General features: G+C 36.0%; 2 protein-coding genes and 1 long non-coding RNA gene across 3 annotated transcripts; all 3 read right to left on the bottom strand.

Annotated features, from left to right (window-relative positions):
• Positions 1–1,455: 1,455 nt before the first annotated feature.
• On the bottom strand, positions 1,456–3,017 carry LOC115694150 (uncharacterized). Its single transcript, XR_008816066.1, has 3 exons — positions 2,329–3,017; positions 2,162–2,225; positions 1,456–1,661 (listed from the first exon to the last, which is right to left on the bottom strand). It is a non-coding gene; the product is annotated as an uncharacterized LOC115694150 (long non-coding RNA).
• Positions 3,018–4,755: 1,738 nt separating this feature from the next.
• On the bottom strand, positions 4,756–6,243 carry LOC115694148 (probable disease resistance protein RPP1). The gene is made up of 2 exons (XM_030621269.2): positions 6,067–6,243; positions 4,756–5,939 (listed from the first exon to the last, which is right to left on the bottom strand). The coding sequence occupies exons 1-2, from the start codon at positions 6,241–6,243 to the stop codon at positions 4,764–4,766; spliced, it is 1,353 nt and encodes a 450-aa protein (XP_030477129.2). The 3' UTR covers positions 4,756–4,763.
• A 2,457-nt stretch (positions 6,244–8,700) lies between these two features.
• On the bottom strand, positions 8,701–14,705 carry LOC130137671 (disease resistance protein L6-like). Its single transcript, XM_056309536.1, has 2 exons — positions 10,618–14,705; positions 8,701–9,892 (listed from the first exon to the last, which is right to left on the bottom strand). Exons 1-2 carry the CDS (start codon positions 11,445–11,447, stop codon positions 8,716–8,718), a joined length of 2,007 nt encoding a protein of 668 aa, XP_056165511.1. The 5' UTR covers positions 11,448–14,705; the 3' UTR covers positions 8,701–8,715.
• Positions 14,706–14,817: the final 112 nt, after the last annotated feature.

The following is a 14,817-nucleotide window of genomic DNA, read 5'->3' as shown; positions in this document are numbered from 1 at the left end:
GATTAACTAATTATCAATAAATGGAGATATTTGAGATTGTAGCATGACAATTTACCCCATGGAGGATAAGGTACAAATGCATAAACATCATTTCACCAATCGCAGGTGTACCGCAATGAACAAAGACTTTGTTAGCTGGCCAATGAAAAAGAAAACAACAAGCTTCGGAGAAGTAAGCAATTAGCAACACTTTCCTTGTTTGTGTATAAAAACAAAATTTTTGTTAAAAAGATTATGCTGAAAAGGTAAAGTGCAACAAAAGATGTAATTGTTACTTGGTTATTTTGCAGTACCCAATTAGCAAGATCAGCAATATGCAATAGTTTCCTAGGAGGTGAATTTGAACTTTACAAATTCAACGTCGCATATGTGAAAACCGAGCTTATCAAATCAGAAACCTATATGACAACATTCAAAGGATATTATCACACTAATAAACTGATAGAAAATCGAGGAGATTGTCATCATGCATCCTTGTATACTAATTTTCAGGTGAAATCTACAGCTCAGATAGTATAAGCACAGGAGTTAGTCTTTCATAGTTATGGTACGACTGGCAGTGCATACCCCCCTCTGCAGAGCCTCATCAAGATCAGGAGTGATATCATTACAACGCAAGTGCATCATACAACTCTGTATCAAGGTAACATACAGAAAAATCAGCTGGTACGTATTTGATTAATAGAGGAAGAACCTAACAAGCATACAGAAAGTAGATTCAATTGATAAAACTACACTCACAAGCATTCAGGAATGTGCTGTTGAGACCAGTTCAGGTGTTGGATCTTCCCAAGCATCAAAACTTCCTCAGTACAATCCGGTTGGTCCACGAGCCTCTTCAAGGTTGGCACACAAGATGGCCCTCAGCTGTTGCTGATTCTTCCTCTGCAAAATTCCCCTTCATTTTGATTGGGCTCTGGTATGAAACTTGAAGTTCCTTTACCAAGTTAGCCAGACCCAGATCAATCATGCAATAAAATGATTCCATGACAACAATAGTATCAAAGGGTATGAAAACTAATTAGCAAATTATTGAGCTCCTCGCCCCAGCTTGTTTCACAGAACGGGCAAAATGTTGTCCCAATTATGCACAAGATTATCGATACAACTCATTGAATTTGAGTCCCAAAGTAAACCCCAGTCATTACATTTTGATCTTGGCTGAAGCATCATGTCAGCTTCTATGACCAACTCCCCCACTCCTTCAATTATGTAAGACTAGCAATTTAGGAAAGTACAGAACCCTGTCATGGAAAACCTTCTCGTCAAAAGAAGATAGTGATGAAAAGTAGGTCATGAATTTCAGAAGAAAAATTATTTTTCACTGCTTATTTACCTCTGTTGAGGAGATGTGACTTATGCTGAACTTACACATATAGAACCACCTGCACATGCGGTCTTCCTGCAAGCAAGTTGCGATTTGGCCATTGCTGAAGAATGGCACAATGCCAAAGCTTGCAAAGGACTAAAACACCACATGAGAAGAGGTCGCCTTATATCAAGAATCCTTTGAAGAGTATTAACAACACGGAGCACATGATAAAAGCCAATAGCAAGGAATTTTGGAATGCCTTTCCACAATGACATGGCTCATTCTTGCCCGTATCTCCATCCTGTGGTGTTTGGGGACTATCTCTGAGTTACAAAAATACAGCTTGAATCTACACAAGAAGAATAGCACTGACTAATTATCAGTAAATGAAAAAAACTGACATCATAGCATCAAAATTTAACCCATGAAAGATAAGATACAAATTCCTAAACATCATTTACGCCAATCGTAGTTGGACCAAAATGAACAAAGACTTCATTAGCTGGCCGATGAAAAAGAAAACAACTGACTTGGGAGAAGTAAGCAATTAGCAACACTTTCCTTGTTTGTGTTTAGGAACAGAATTGATGTTAATAAAATTATGTTGAAAAGGTGAAGTGCCTAAACTACGGAATAGAAAGACGTATTTGTTACTTGGTTATTGGCAATATCCAATCAGCAAAATCACCAATACGGGATAATTTGCGAGGAGGTCAATTTTAACTTTACGAATTCAATGCCGCATACATGTGAATTGAGCTTATCAAACCAGAAACCTATATGACAACATTCAAAGGAAATTATCACACAAATAAACTGATAGAAATGGAGGAGCCTATTAGTGCATACCTCCCTGCAGAGCCTCATTGAGTTGAGGAGTGATATCAGTAGAATGCAACTGCATCAAACAATGCTGCATCAGGGTAACAAACAAAAATATCAGTGGCCACGTATTTCATTGACAGAGAGGTAGAACGTAATGAGCATACAAAAGCATATTAAATTTGAAAAACTACATTTACTATCATTCAGGTATGTGATGTTGAGACCAGATCAAGTGGTTTGGATCTTCACAAGCATCAAAACTTCCTCAGGACACTCCAGTTAGCCCACGAGCCTCTTCAAGGTTAGAACATAAGATGGTGCTCAGCTGTTGCTGATGCTTCCTCCGCAAAATCCCATTTCTTCATTTTGATCGGTCTCGGGTATGGAAGTTGAAGGTCCTCAGCCAAGTTAGCCACACCCAAATCAATCATGTGACAAAACAATTCCATGACAACAATAGGATCATATGGGATATAAACTGATTAGCAAATTCTTGAGCTCCTCGCCCCAGCTTGTTTCACAGACGGGCAAAAAATTGTCCAATTAGGCAAAAGGTCATCAATACAGCTTATTGAATTGAAGTCCCAAAGTAAGCCTTGATCATCACATAAGACCAACCAAACCTGTCATAAAAGTAGCACTGGTTTACCTTGCTTGATAATCTTTCAAAACAACAGTGTGACTACTGACAATGTTAAGGTGGTCTATAATCATATATGATAGACTTGCAAAAAGTAATTTTACATTTTTTTTATCACCAACCTGAAACACTTGAACCTTGAATTTTATTTTACCTTGGCTCTTCATAGTTACTGGGAATTGATGCCCTTCTTAGAAGGTTTAAGGGTAACATCAAGGGAACAATAAGAAACTTGACAGGGTTTTTGTTCATCACTGAAAATTTAAAGGTGTTTGTCCCCAAAATCAATCAAATAGATACCCAGTGTGGAGCAAATCGTTCTTAAAAAATAGAGCTTCAAGAAAGGTATTTACTCTATTCCCTCACGCTGGCCGTTCAAGGATGAAGAATCTTACTAGATGACCAATGCCTTCTATTGACATTTGGGTCTACATTTTGATCTTGGTTGAAGCATCATGTCAGATTCCACGACCAACTACCCTGCTCCTTCAATTATATAAGACTAGCAATTCAGGAAAGTGCAGAACCCTGTCATGGAAAACCATCTTGTCAAAAGAAGATAGCAATGAAAAGTAGGACATGAATATTAGAAGAAAAATGATAGTTTACTGATTATTTACCTCTGTCATAAAAACATGACTTGTCTCACTGTTGGCACGCAAGATGGTCCTCAGCTGTTGCTGATGCTTCCTCTGCAAAATCCCTTTTTTTCATTTTGATCGGTCTCAAATCTGGAATTTGAAGTTTCTCAGCCAAGTGAGCCACACCCAAATCAGTCATGTGATAAAAAAATTCCATGACGATAATAGGATCAAATGGGATGTAAACTAATTAGCAAATTCTTGAGCTCCTCGCACTAGCTTGTTTCACAAATGGGCAAAAAATTGTCCAATTATGCAAAAGATAATCAATACAGCTGATTGAATTGAAGTCCCAAAGTAAGCCTTGATCGTTACATAGACCAACCAAAACTGTCACAGAAGCAAGCACCAGTTTACCTCACTTGATAATATTTCAAAACAACAGTTTGATTACTGGTAATGTTAAGGGGGTGTACATTCATATATGACAGACTAGCCAAAACTGCTTTAACACTTTTTTTTTTATCACCAACCAGAACCATTTGAACCTTATATTTTATTTTAGCTCAGTTCATCATACTTACTGGGAATTGATGCCCTTCTTAGAAGGTTCAAGAGCAACATAAAGGGAACATTAAGAAACTTGACGGGGTTTTCGTTCATCACGAAAAATCGAAAGGCATTTGTCCCAAATAGGACATATGCCATTAGTCAAATTTGACACAAGACAACTCACAAAGGAACTCAAAATGGCCAAGGATTTTTTCAAAGAAAATATGAATTTTGGATAGGGAAAATCTGGGCATAGTTTACAATATTGAGTAGCAGAAGACCATTAGCCTCTAGGTGAAAATTTCAAATCCCAAGTTTACAAAGAGGGAAACTGTAAATCACTAGGGAATTCTTGATTACCTGTGTTTGATATTTTCACCCTTGCCTCACAAGCAGCTAATCTGTTTGTAGTCTACAAAAGCTGCCAATGGAAGGATAAATGAAATACATTGCCACAACATATCGAACAGCAATATATGTAGGCAAATCCAGAGTTTCCAAAATCAATCAAATAGATACCCGGTGTGGAGCAAATCATTCTTAAAAAATAGAGCTTCAAGAAAAGTATTACTCTATTCGCTCATGCTGGCCGTTCAAGGATGAAGAATCTTACTAGATGACCAATGCCTTCTATTGACATTTGGGTCCCCATTTTGATCTTGGCTGAAGCATCATATCAGCTTCTATGACCAACTCCCCCACTCCTTCAATTATGTAAGACTAGCAATTTAGGAAAGTACAGAACCTGTCATGGAAAACATTCTTGTCAAAAGAAGATAGTGATAAAAAGTAGGTCATGAATCTCAGAAGAAAAATGATCGTTCACTGCTTATTTACCTCTGTCGAGGAAACATCAATCACTCTCTGTTAAGGAATCATCACAGCATGAGTCGTAAGACAGCTCTTCTGCTTCATTCATATGGACGTGTGTTCTGAATAATTTCGGTATTGCTTCCAATGAGTGATATTCAGAGATATTCAAATCAATTAAATCCAAATTTTCAAATCCCCCGAGCTGAGTAAGTTTCTCGCAGTTTCGAACATTTATAGATCGCAACTTCTCACATCCCGTCAAATTTGGCAACATCTCCATTGATTTGCATCCCGTAAAATCCAACTCTTCTAAGAACTTCGCACCGTCAAGACCTCGAATTTCAACTAGATTTTTGCAATTGAAAGCCACTAATTTCTTCAAACACCATGATTTTGGACAGAGAAGCCTTTCAATGGAATTGCAGTCATATATAAATATGCCCTCCAAGAACTCCAAATTATCATTGCCCTGAATTTCAACTAGGCTATCACAACGCACAGCACGTAATTGTTTCAAACAAATTAATTGTGAAAGGTCCAATCTTTCAATTGAATTGCACTTTTTTATTGAAAACTTTTCCAAGTTCTTCAATCCGTCGAGCTTAAGCAATATCAGCTTACCACACTCCTCAACACAGAGTTTCAAGAGTCTTGAGGGAAGCTCGGGGATGTCTTCAAGTAGATGGCATGCCCAAAGATGGAGTTTTTCTAGGTGGATTAGGCTAGAAAGCTGTGGCAGCGACCGGTGCTTGCGACAGCCCCATAGGCAAAGGCGCTGGAGAGAAGAAAGATCCCCAATAGCACTAGGAAGCTTTTCAAGCCCAGAACGACTCAAGCTCAGGTGTTGCAAATTCTTTAAATCCCCAATTGAGCTAGGGATTTCTCTCAGTGACTTACAACGATAGGCACTCAGTGTCTTCAGCTTCCTCAGAGAACCAATAGACGTAGGGATCTCTGTAATACCAGAATCATCTAATACAAGTTCTTCTAAATCTTTTATTTCGCCCACTTCCTCTGGTAGCTCCTTGAGACTTTCACATTCATGCAAGTCCAAGGAAACGAGGCTCTTGAGTTTGCCAACAGAAGGGTGGAGATGCTCCAGTTTGGGACAACCTCTCAAGGTGAGGATCTTCAACTGCGTGAAAGCTGAGAGATCAGGAGTACATCTGAAACCATTACACCATCTAAGGTCGAGAACTAGTAGCCGCTTTGCCGTCTACACAAAAAGAGGAGAATAAAGCTGTCAAAAGAATGAGAGTGGGGGATCGGCTAAACAAAAACAAAACACCATCTTAAATCACGGAGGGAGGGAGGATGTCTCTTTTTTCCCCCCCAATCTTTACCATGAATGTACTCCATCCTTCCCAATCCTCTGTGATCGAGTTCTCTGATAATTCCAGCACCGATAATTTCAGTAGATTGGTTGTTAGAAGAGACAGATCGACTCCCGTGACCCACAAATGAAGCCATCTTATTTCAGAAACGAGTTCGTTGGAGTCTCCCCTTAAAGCTGCTCGCATCCAGTCATCGAACCAGGGTCCAGGACCAAAACTCCCAAACTGTATCAAATCAATCCGTAGAACATGTAAATTGACTTTTTAACTTTACATTTTTTGCTTCTTTTTTTAAATCTTGGATTTGCACGATTTGTTGTCATTCTATACTTCCCTTGTATATAAATATGGACACGTGAACTCACCTTTAAATTTTTTTTTCGACGGCCTTTTGAAATTTTTTTAAATAAAGAAAAAAAATATTTATTGCTTTAAAACAATTAAGGCAAATGCACCTCAATGTTTTATCTTTTGCTTTTTTTCAAATTTTGTAGCTTGTGCACTTTGACTTTTATCTAAGACGAAATACATGAAACCATTTTACAACATACAAATGTTTACATGTAAATTTTCATATGACTTGTGTATAATTTTTCAAAAGAATTTGTTAAAAAGTGTCAGTGGGCCACCTGTAAGTAGCTAAGAAGCACCCGGTTTTCATTTCATTAACTATTTTTGTGAAGTGTTTAATCATTTCTTTGGAATCCGAAACTTTTTTTTTTCTTTTATAGTATGTTTAAAAAGTGATGTGGTGACATTGGTTAGCAATACACGTTTTAGATTTTGCATGAGAATGAAGCCGTTTCTTTTGGCATCTTATAAGTCAAAACATGCTGTTTAACTTTCATGCTAAAACAGATCGTTTAATTAGTTGAAGACGGTGAAAAAAAATCCCATGTGGCTCTGATTGACTTTAAAAATAATACCTATATTTTCCCCCAAAAGTTCAATTGATTGGAATTGTTTTTTTGGTTGGTTTGATTCACTTTTACGATTTGACTCGTTTGTCGTTATCTCTACTTTATTTATTAAATAATGAAAAATCAACAATGGGTATAATTTCTCTTAAGTTTGTTCGTAGGAAAAGTCACCAAATTGTTGTAATCAGCATTCCACGCTATATTTCATTATTTTCGCTTGTTCATCAATCTATACAATATATTACATTAATAAATCTCTTATATGGAAAGGGGATATGAAACCTCAAACTTTCGTCAAAAGTTTCCACATAATTCGCATATTTTTCACCAATATGAACTAAAGTAATAGGATATAACATGATAGATAGAATCATATTTTAAATAGCCGAGACAATTGGAAATTAGTCCCATAAGTATTCCATTTCCAAAGTTAAATAAAAATTTCTTGCATCGCACAACCATTTAATTTTTTTTCCAACACTAATTATCATCTTTCAACATTTCTGTCTTTTCAAAACAAATTTGACTTTTATTTTTTATTTTTCAAACACCCATATGGTGTGCTCTTTTTGCTAATGTTAAAAAATTATTGGATCGACAAAAGAGTGTGATATCGAATCATGGGAACGAACTATTTCAAATTATATCAAGAATATAAAGCTGTTTCCATTGCCCAACATCTCTTGGTTCATTGCTAGGGTAATTCCTTGCTATTAATCAGTCATGAGCCTATGAGGTATCCCAAATGGATAATATATAATAATAAAATGACACAAATATTGATAATTTAAGGAAAAGAGAAACATAGTTGAAAAAATTGGATTATGCTGAAAATCATATATAATGAATACAAAGGTATGGATATAATAATATGCATGACATTTCCTCTAATTAGTCGAGTTTTCTTTTTCTTAATAGTCAAGTTAGTATAGCTGTTTCTGGCACGAAAGAGGCATTGTCCCAAAAAATATAAATAATACAAAACAACTTATAGCAGATAGAAATGTTTGTTATTAGAAAATCCACTCTTTATCACACTCCTTACCTAATCCATGAATTGAGCAAGGCCAACGGGATAAAACCTTAAAAAATAGCAAGATTTTCCTAAAAATATTTTTAAGGGGATGTTTGCTATCTTATCTATTAAGAGGAAAGAAGAATGAAAAGAGATAGAAATAACTAGTAGAGGGACGGGTATCTTCAATATCAAAATGGAGAAAAAAGTGTCAAACATTGGATTCCTAGATCACAGGACCACCACAATACAATACATTCGGCTGTACTAGATAGCAAGTGCATGTGATAAGTGTGAAAATTTTCCAATCTTATTGTTTTGAATTAATTACCAATTATTACAATAGGCACACACTATCTTTTTTTTACCAAGAAATGTTCATTTATTTGATCTATATGTTTATACTTCATCTCCATTCATTATTGTAGTCCTTCGGATTATCAATATTTTCAACTAGATATGACAATTATATGCTTTTGGTAAACGAGATTTATAGTGTTAAATTATAGTTACAGGATCTTGAATTGAATGTCAATCAAATTTTTATAGATGTCATTTATATCAATGAAATCAAATCAAATGATATAACTTTTTCATCCTTGAGATACTTATAATTTATTTTGCTATCACAATTAATCTACGATGGACCAAAAATGGATGTTTAAATATAATTTTTTTCCTAGAAAGAGCATCTTTTCATGCTTGATGAAATATTAGGATAGATCATATTAAATATATTAAAATAAGAGGGAGAGAAAAAGAAAGGAGTGCATATTTTACCCATCGATGTCCTAGTACTCTTGTGATTCCATTGTAGTCGCGGTCCCATGGCCCACTACGTTTCTCAAGCAGTTGTTCTTGGCAAAAAATACTCCTTCCAAGATCTATCAGTTGATCATGTATCATAAACTTACCATTATCTCCAATTTTAATTAAGCACCTCAACTTTAACTCTTCAATTCCTTGACTTGGATAAAACCCACAGTCCTCCCACATGTACATGGCATACTTGCGCGTTTCCTTACTGCTCTCTTCTCCAATAAAGAAACAAACAATATCAAGAAAAATATGTTTATGTCCATCTTCTAATGCATCGTAACTTATTCGCAATATCTTTTGGACATCTCTATGTGGTTGGCTTTTTAATTGCTTCTGCACATCTTCCCATACTTTTCGATTCGTTTTTTTATACAAGTATGAACCAACGACTTCAAGTGCCAAGGGAAGCCCACCCATGGTGGATATGATATCACGAGATACACCCTCAAAATCCCTCAAAGAATGGTCCGTACGAAATGCGTGTCTGTTAAACAGAAGCAAAGCATGCTCCTCATCCAATTCATTCAATTCATACTTGTAGACTACCTCGAATTCAGATTGATCAAGAACGGCTTCATTTCTAGTTGTAACAATGATGATACTTCCTGCCATAAACCAATTACACTCCCTAGCCAGTGCATCTAGTTGATCGTTGGCATCTATATCATCCAGAAGAATGAGGACCTTTTTTCCTTTGAATCTTGATTTGATTATATTAATTCCAACGTCAACATTCCAAACTTCAAGTTCGATTTGCAGAATTTCCTTAATTAGTTGCTTTTGTAAATAAGGAATACTGTTGCGGCAAGCTGTTTCTCGAATATCTGCAAGGAAGCTGCGATGCACAAAGTCATTCGACAGCCGGTTATAGATTACCTTGGCAAGTGTCGTTTTTCCGATCCCGCCCATGCCATAGATTCCAATCATTCGAGCATTAGTGGTAGGAGTGTCTACCCAATTCCTGATTTTGCTCACATGATCACCAATTCCAACTAAGCGCTTACTAACATCAAGATGAAAATCTTGTTGCAACTCGCTCAGAACCTTTTTCTTAACTTTTTCCACTAATTCTCCTTCATGCCTGTCCAACAACAAAACTCAATTGATAATTTCGTTATTATACTTAATCTCATCAAAAGACACCGACATACATGTGAAGGATGGATGGGGCCAATTAACATGCAAGATGTTTTGGTTTCACAAATAACAATGGGGGATGATAGCTAGTGGCCGTTTTATTTTTTTCTCTTTCGTTAGATGAATCTTGTTGGAATAGAATAAGACGGTGAACCTGGCTCGTTAAGAGTCTTTAGAAGTATAATATATGTTATAAGGCTTAAGATTGCTGCTAGTTGAATGATAGGAGATCGATTTTTTTTTATTAAAAAAAGTTTTGTATTAAAAAAAGTTTAGGAGAAAAGGAGGTTACTCCACTCTAAGGCTAGGGCAGCACACATGTCTAAATTGAGGACTTATAGTTGATTTACGGATCGCTACCAATGGGGTAAACTGATAGTGGAAATCAAACCTAGACATGGTAAATGTGAAGTAAGTGTTCGGTCCTTTTCAACTGAGCCGACTGTCATTGGCATGAGGAGGTCTATTGTATCTGGGGTTGATAAAGCTTTGGAAGATTGAGCAGTCGAGTCCTTTCTAAGCGTATTGTTTGGTGAATGATACTATTGACTGGAGGGGTTATCATTCCTTTGATTTTTTCTCCATTGGAAACCATTGTGATTCATATGTTTCGCGTGAACATGAAAACTCACTTATCAAAAAAGAAAAGTTCAGGCAGAAGCAAAGTACCCGTTAGCAACTTTCTCGGATTCCCATCCATGCAAGTCACTCACTTCTCTAAGTGCTCGCTGCCCTTCCTGAATATCCTTCTCATCAAAATGCTTTTTACGCGAATGGAATGCCTCCCCAAAACTTCCTTTTAAATACCGCACATCTGATGGGTCCACTTTGTAAAAGATGGGCAACACTATGTGTGATGTGCTCTTCTTGCGGTCCATGATATGAATGAGCTCACGGAGGCACCATTTGCTCGAAGCATAATTTTCAGAGATGATGGGGATCGAAATTTTAGACCGTGTGATGGCATCAAGAATCTCTAATCCAAAATCCTCACCAATTGGTATGCTGTTATCGTCCCTGAACACGCAAATCGGTACAGTCCCTGCCTTGATCAAACTATGGTAGAGGTGATCAGTGAATGCCTTGCGGGTATCCGAGCCTCTAAAGCTTAAGAACACGTCGTATTGACCGCTGCCTACATCTGTGGGTACCGGAGAGATGAATGAAGAAGTGGATGCTCCCTCAATGCTCTCTTCCTCTGCTCTCTTTCTCTGACTCTGCCCTTTGTCCATGGTGATCTCAGGGGGAAAGTTAAAACGAAAAGATGCTTTTCTGCTGCTTAAAAGGATTGATGAACAATGAAATATCCTTTTAGGATGCTTTTCTGCAAATGCTTGTTGGCTTGGTCCACTCTGGATAACGTGGACGTCAATTTCCCCCCTAGGCAATGCTGAAGAAGGTTCGTGTTCCTGAGAAAGGCCTTCAGTTGAGTTAGCTGACGTTGTTTCACTGCGGAATATTAGGTGGCCGTGAAGAGGCCCCCAAAAAGCCCCCATCATTTACTTCTTCAGAAACACATTTGAAATTAAACATATTGAAGTGTAATTAGTCGACTTCCTTAAAACACATTTGAACAACTACATAACTTTACGCACGTCTATCATATTTAAAGACAGATTCTTTCAGTTCACACCTAAGATATTCAAATTATGTACAAAATCCATGGAAGCATCTTCTTCTGAATATAAGCTCACACAATGCCTAATCCTTATCATAATCCGAGACCTTACTCTTATTATTTTTAGCCTAATATATAAACAACCCTAACTATCTCCACCGCCTCATTTTCACAACCCCTTCTGTCTAATCGCATTTCCATTGACCAAACTTATGTAGTGTCGTTTGATTGTTGCCCAATAAACCTCATCCTCTAGATGTGTGCACTTTCCTAATTGGAGGAAATTTTTATCAATCACGTTTTTAATTTGGCAGGATTCAAGTTTCAAGCATCGCTGATATGTAAAATTAAACTATTAATCGACGAAAAATTTTCAAATTACTCAGCTGTTTAAATTATGAAGGAAGTCGATGAAAATCATTCTAAATGAAAGGGAAATACTTCCTTTTGGGCCCACATTTTATTTCTTTCTAAAAGTGCATAGAAATGAGAGGTAATGCAAAAATTGCACTTTTCTTACAAAATTGGCCTTACTTCCTTTTAAAAGTGAATAAAATGAAGGATAATTAAGTCTATCAAAGAAATTAAGTTCCATTTACATCATTTCCACCCAACATGTATCCCAACATATATTGATTTTAACTTTCCCTCTCTTCTTTCGTGGTTTGCTTTTTTTTTTTTTCTTAATTTTTAGAATTTGAAATTTATGGCTTTAGTTTGTTTGAAATTTGGGGCTTTTTGTGTGATAAAATTTTATGACTCTTAAATAGGATTAATGTTAATACAAAAGGCTGCGTCTCACTAGTAATTAGAATATCACGGGGAGCAATGTTGCTCTTTGCTTTAGATGTAACGCAATGTGTTGTGTCTTTTTGCATGTACACAGGTTAGCATACTGCATGGTGTCATGTTGACATTTCATATGGTGACATGTTTAATAATCGCATTTGTCATGTTGTGTCATCTGACCTTCTTTATTAAAAGTGTCGTGTTTGTATTGTGGCAATTCAACGCGTTTACTAAACATTTCTTGTTCAGGTTTTGCCATATTTGTGTTATATCCTAACTCGACATGACACAATTAATATGACACGACATAAATTGTCAACTGTATCTTTAGTAACATGATCGCTCACAAAAACAACGAAAAAAAAAGAATGTCCAAAGTCTTTGAAATTTCATGATTCACTTGATTTTTTTTTGTTCTCTCTCTCTCTCTCTCTCTCTCTCTCTCTCTCTCTCTCTCTCTCTCTCTCTCTCTCTCTCTCTCTCTCTCTCCTATGTTCTTTTCTCTTTTTGTGTGAATGTTGCTTCTCTATTCGTTTCAGGTCGGTTGCTTCACTTCTTTTATGTTTTGGTTCAAATTTGGTGATTTAATATTTTAATTTTATTTAAAGTATTCTTAATGAAATTGGAAATGCGAGGTAGAGATGAACAAATGGTCGTTGTCATTTCTCTCTTATTTATTTCGTGCTGGCCCCACATGCCAATAATTTTAAATAGGACAAATTTATGATACCATGTTACCGAGCTGTTCACTTCAAACTTTCAAATTTAAATTATCGATTGATATATTGTCCACAAAATAGAGCTATAATTTGTTAAATGACACCAAATGAGCATGACACGTTAGTATTAAGTTACTAATGATATATGAAATACTTGTACACTATCCTTGAGTTCTTTTCCGGGCCATTTTTTTATTACAATTTTGTTGGCATATCATTCAGCTCTTGAAAAGTCAGTAAACCAATGAAAATAGAAGTATGCAAAATATTCAAAAAAATAAAAGATGATTTAGGCAAAAAAATAGAAAAGAAGGGAATGAAGTGCCTGGGCTTACTATTAGAGGTAACGTCCAAAAGGCTTTTGAATTATGAATTCATGACACATAGAAACCTTCTTGAACATGAATTGAAAGTGAAAAAAGGGAATGAAGTTGGAATGAAAGATGCTATTCTGCTGCATAAAAGGATCGACGAACTAATCTCTATGAACAAGTATGAACATGAATCTGTTACCAAGCAAGAAAAAATTGAACATGAAATCTTTAATTAATTAGTAATTGATTGACTAGGAGCAGTTGCAGATGTTTTTAGTCCTCGCCTTATCTTCTTTTGGACCTCACCCTATTCAAGTCAAACCTGTTGGCTTGATCCACTCACGAGTAACGTGTGCGTTTTTCAATTGGGCTATAAGAATATGTGTACAAGTATATTGCGTTCAATTAAAAATTTAAAGCATACGTCCGGTTGCTTATTTGGTTATTGAAAATTGGAATTCGATAAATCACTTAAAAGATAATGATTGAGTTGAAACAGAATTAGAAACGTGTGAAAGACGTCGAGAGAGGACCGAGCTAGTAATTGTGGATGTGATTTTATATTCTTATTTTGTTTAAAATTGCCATATTCTTAATGAAGTTGGAAATGTGAGGTAGAGATAAACAAAATGCCCATGGTTATTTATCTTTTATCTATTCCATGCCGGCACCACATGGTACAATTCCATGTAAAATGAATTTATTTTGAACTGGTATTTAATCACTAAGCCTTTCGTTTCAAATTTTCAAATCTAAAAAGTTGATTGATATTTTATCTGTAAAAGGAAGCTGCTAAGGAAAATTCAGAGACGACCAAGGTTTGAAACAATGGCATCGAGTGCTTGTCCCCATTTTTGTTGGAGTGCCCACCTTGAGAATACCACCGCAAAGATTCTTTATCCAATTAAATGGAAGTAGAATAGGATTATCAGCTAAATTCGTGATAAGTCAGGTTAAAATTGATAAATCACATTTGGAAGAACGAATTTATTGTTTGTAACAAAAGAGGTGTAAGAAATGAGTGATGTAAAGCTAGGTGAATCTCCTAATATGCATGTATGGCTCGATTTATTTGATTGTTTTCATGTGTGTCATAAGATCAACTAGGTTTTTTTTTTCTTACTATTGGATATCATGTAAAAGGTCTTAAGAAGTATCATGCTATGGATTTTGGTATGTTTTATATTGTGATGATTGAAACTATAATGAGTTGAGAGCAGGTAAAAAGTAGCAATATAGTTAAAATGCTTAAACTTTCACCGTACGTCTTAAGTTTTTTTTTCTTACTATTGGAGAAAATGAGTTTTTTCTTTTTCTCTTTTTTTTACTAAAGAAGGGAGAAAATGAGTTAGAGGTGAAAGGGAATATACTTTCTACAATTAATGGCCCAACAATTCAAGGAAAACATAATATTTCTCATTTGGAATTT

Source organism: Syzygium oleosum, unplaced genomic scaffold (genome assembly GCF_021117445.2).
Source record: "Syzygium oleosum isolate NSW1041296 unplaced genomic scaffold, Sole_v2.1 Sole_v2.03, whole genome shotgun sequence".
NCBI lineage: Eukaryota > Viridiplantae > Streptophyta > Magnoliopsida > Myrtales > Myrtaceae > Syzygium > Syzygium oleosum.
The sequence above is the reverse complement of the archived record's forward strand: the minus strand, read 5'-3'. Positions and strand labels throughout refer to the sequence as shown.

Coding starts and splice junctions, on each gene's coding strand:
- LOC130137671 (XM_056309536.1), bottom strand. CDS start 11,447: ATGATGGGGGCTTTTTGGGGGCCTCTTCACGGCCACCTAATATTCCGC. Junction 9,893..10,617: donor TCCGAGAAAGTTGCTAACGG/GTACTTTGCTTC, acceptor GTTGTTGGACAG/GCATGAAGGAGAATTAGTGG.
- LOC115694148 (XM_030621269.2), bottom strand. CDS start 6,243: ATGCGAGCAGCTTTAAGGGGAGACTCCAACGAACTCGTTTCTGAAATA. Junction 5,940..6,066: donor AAGGATGGAGTACATTCATG/GTAAAGATTGGG, acceptor CTTTTTGTGTAG/ACGGCAAAGCGGCTACTAGT.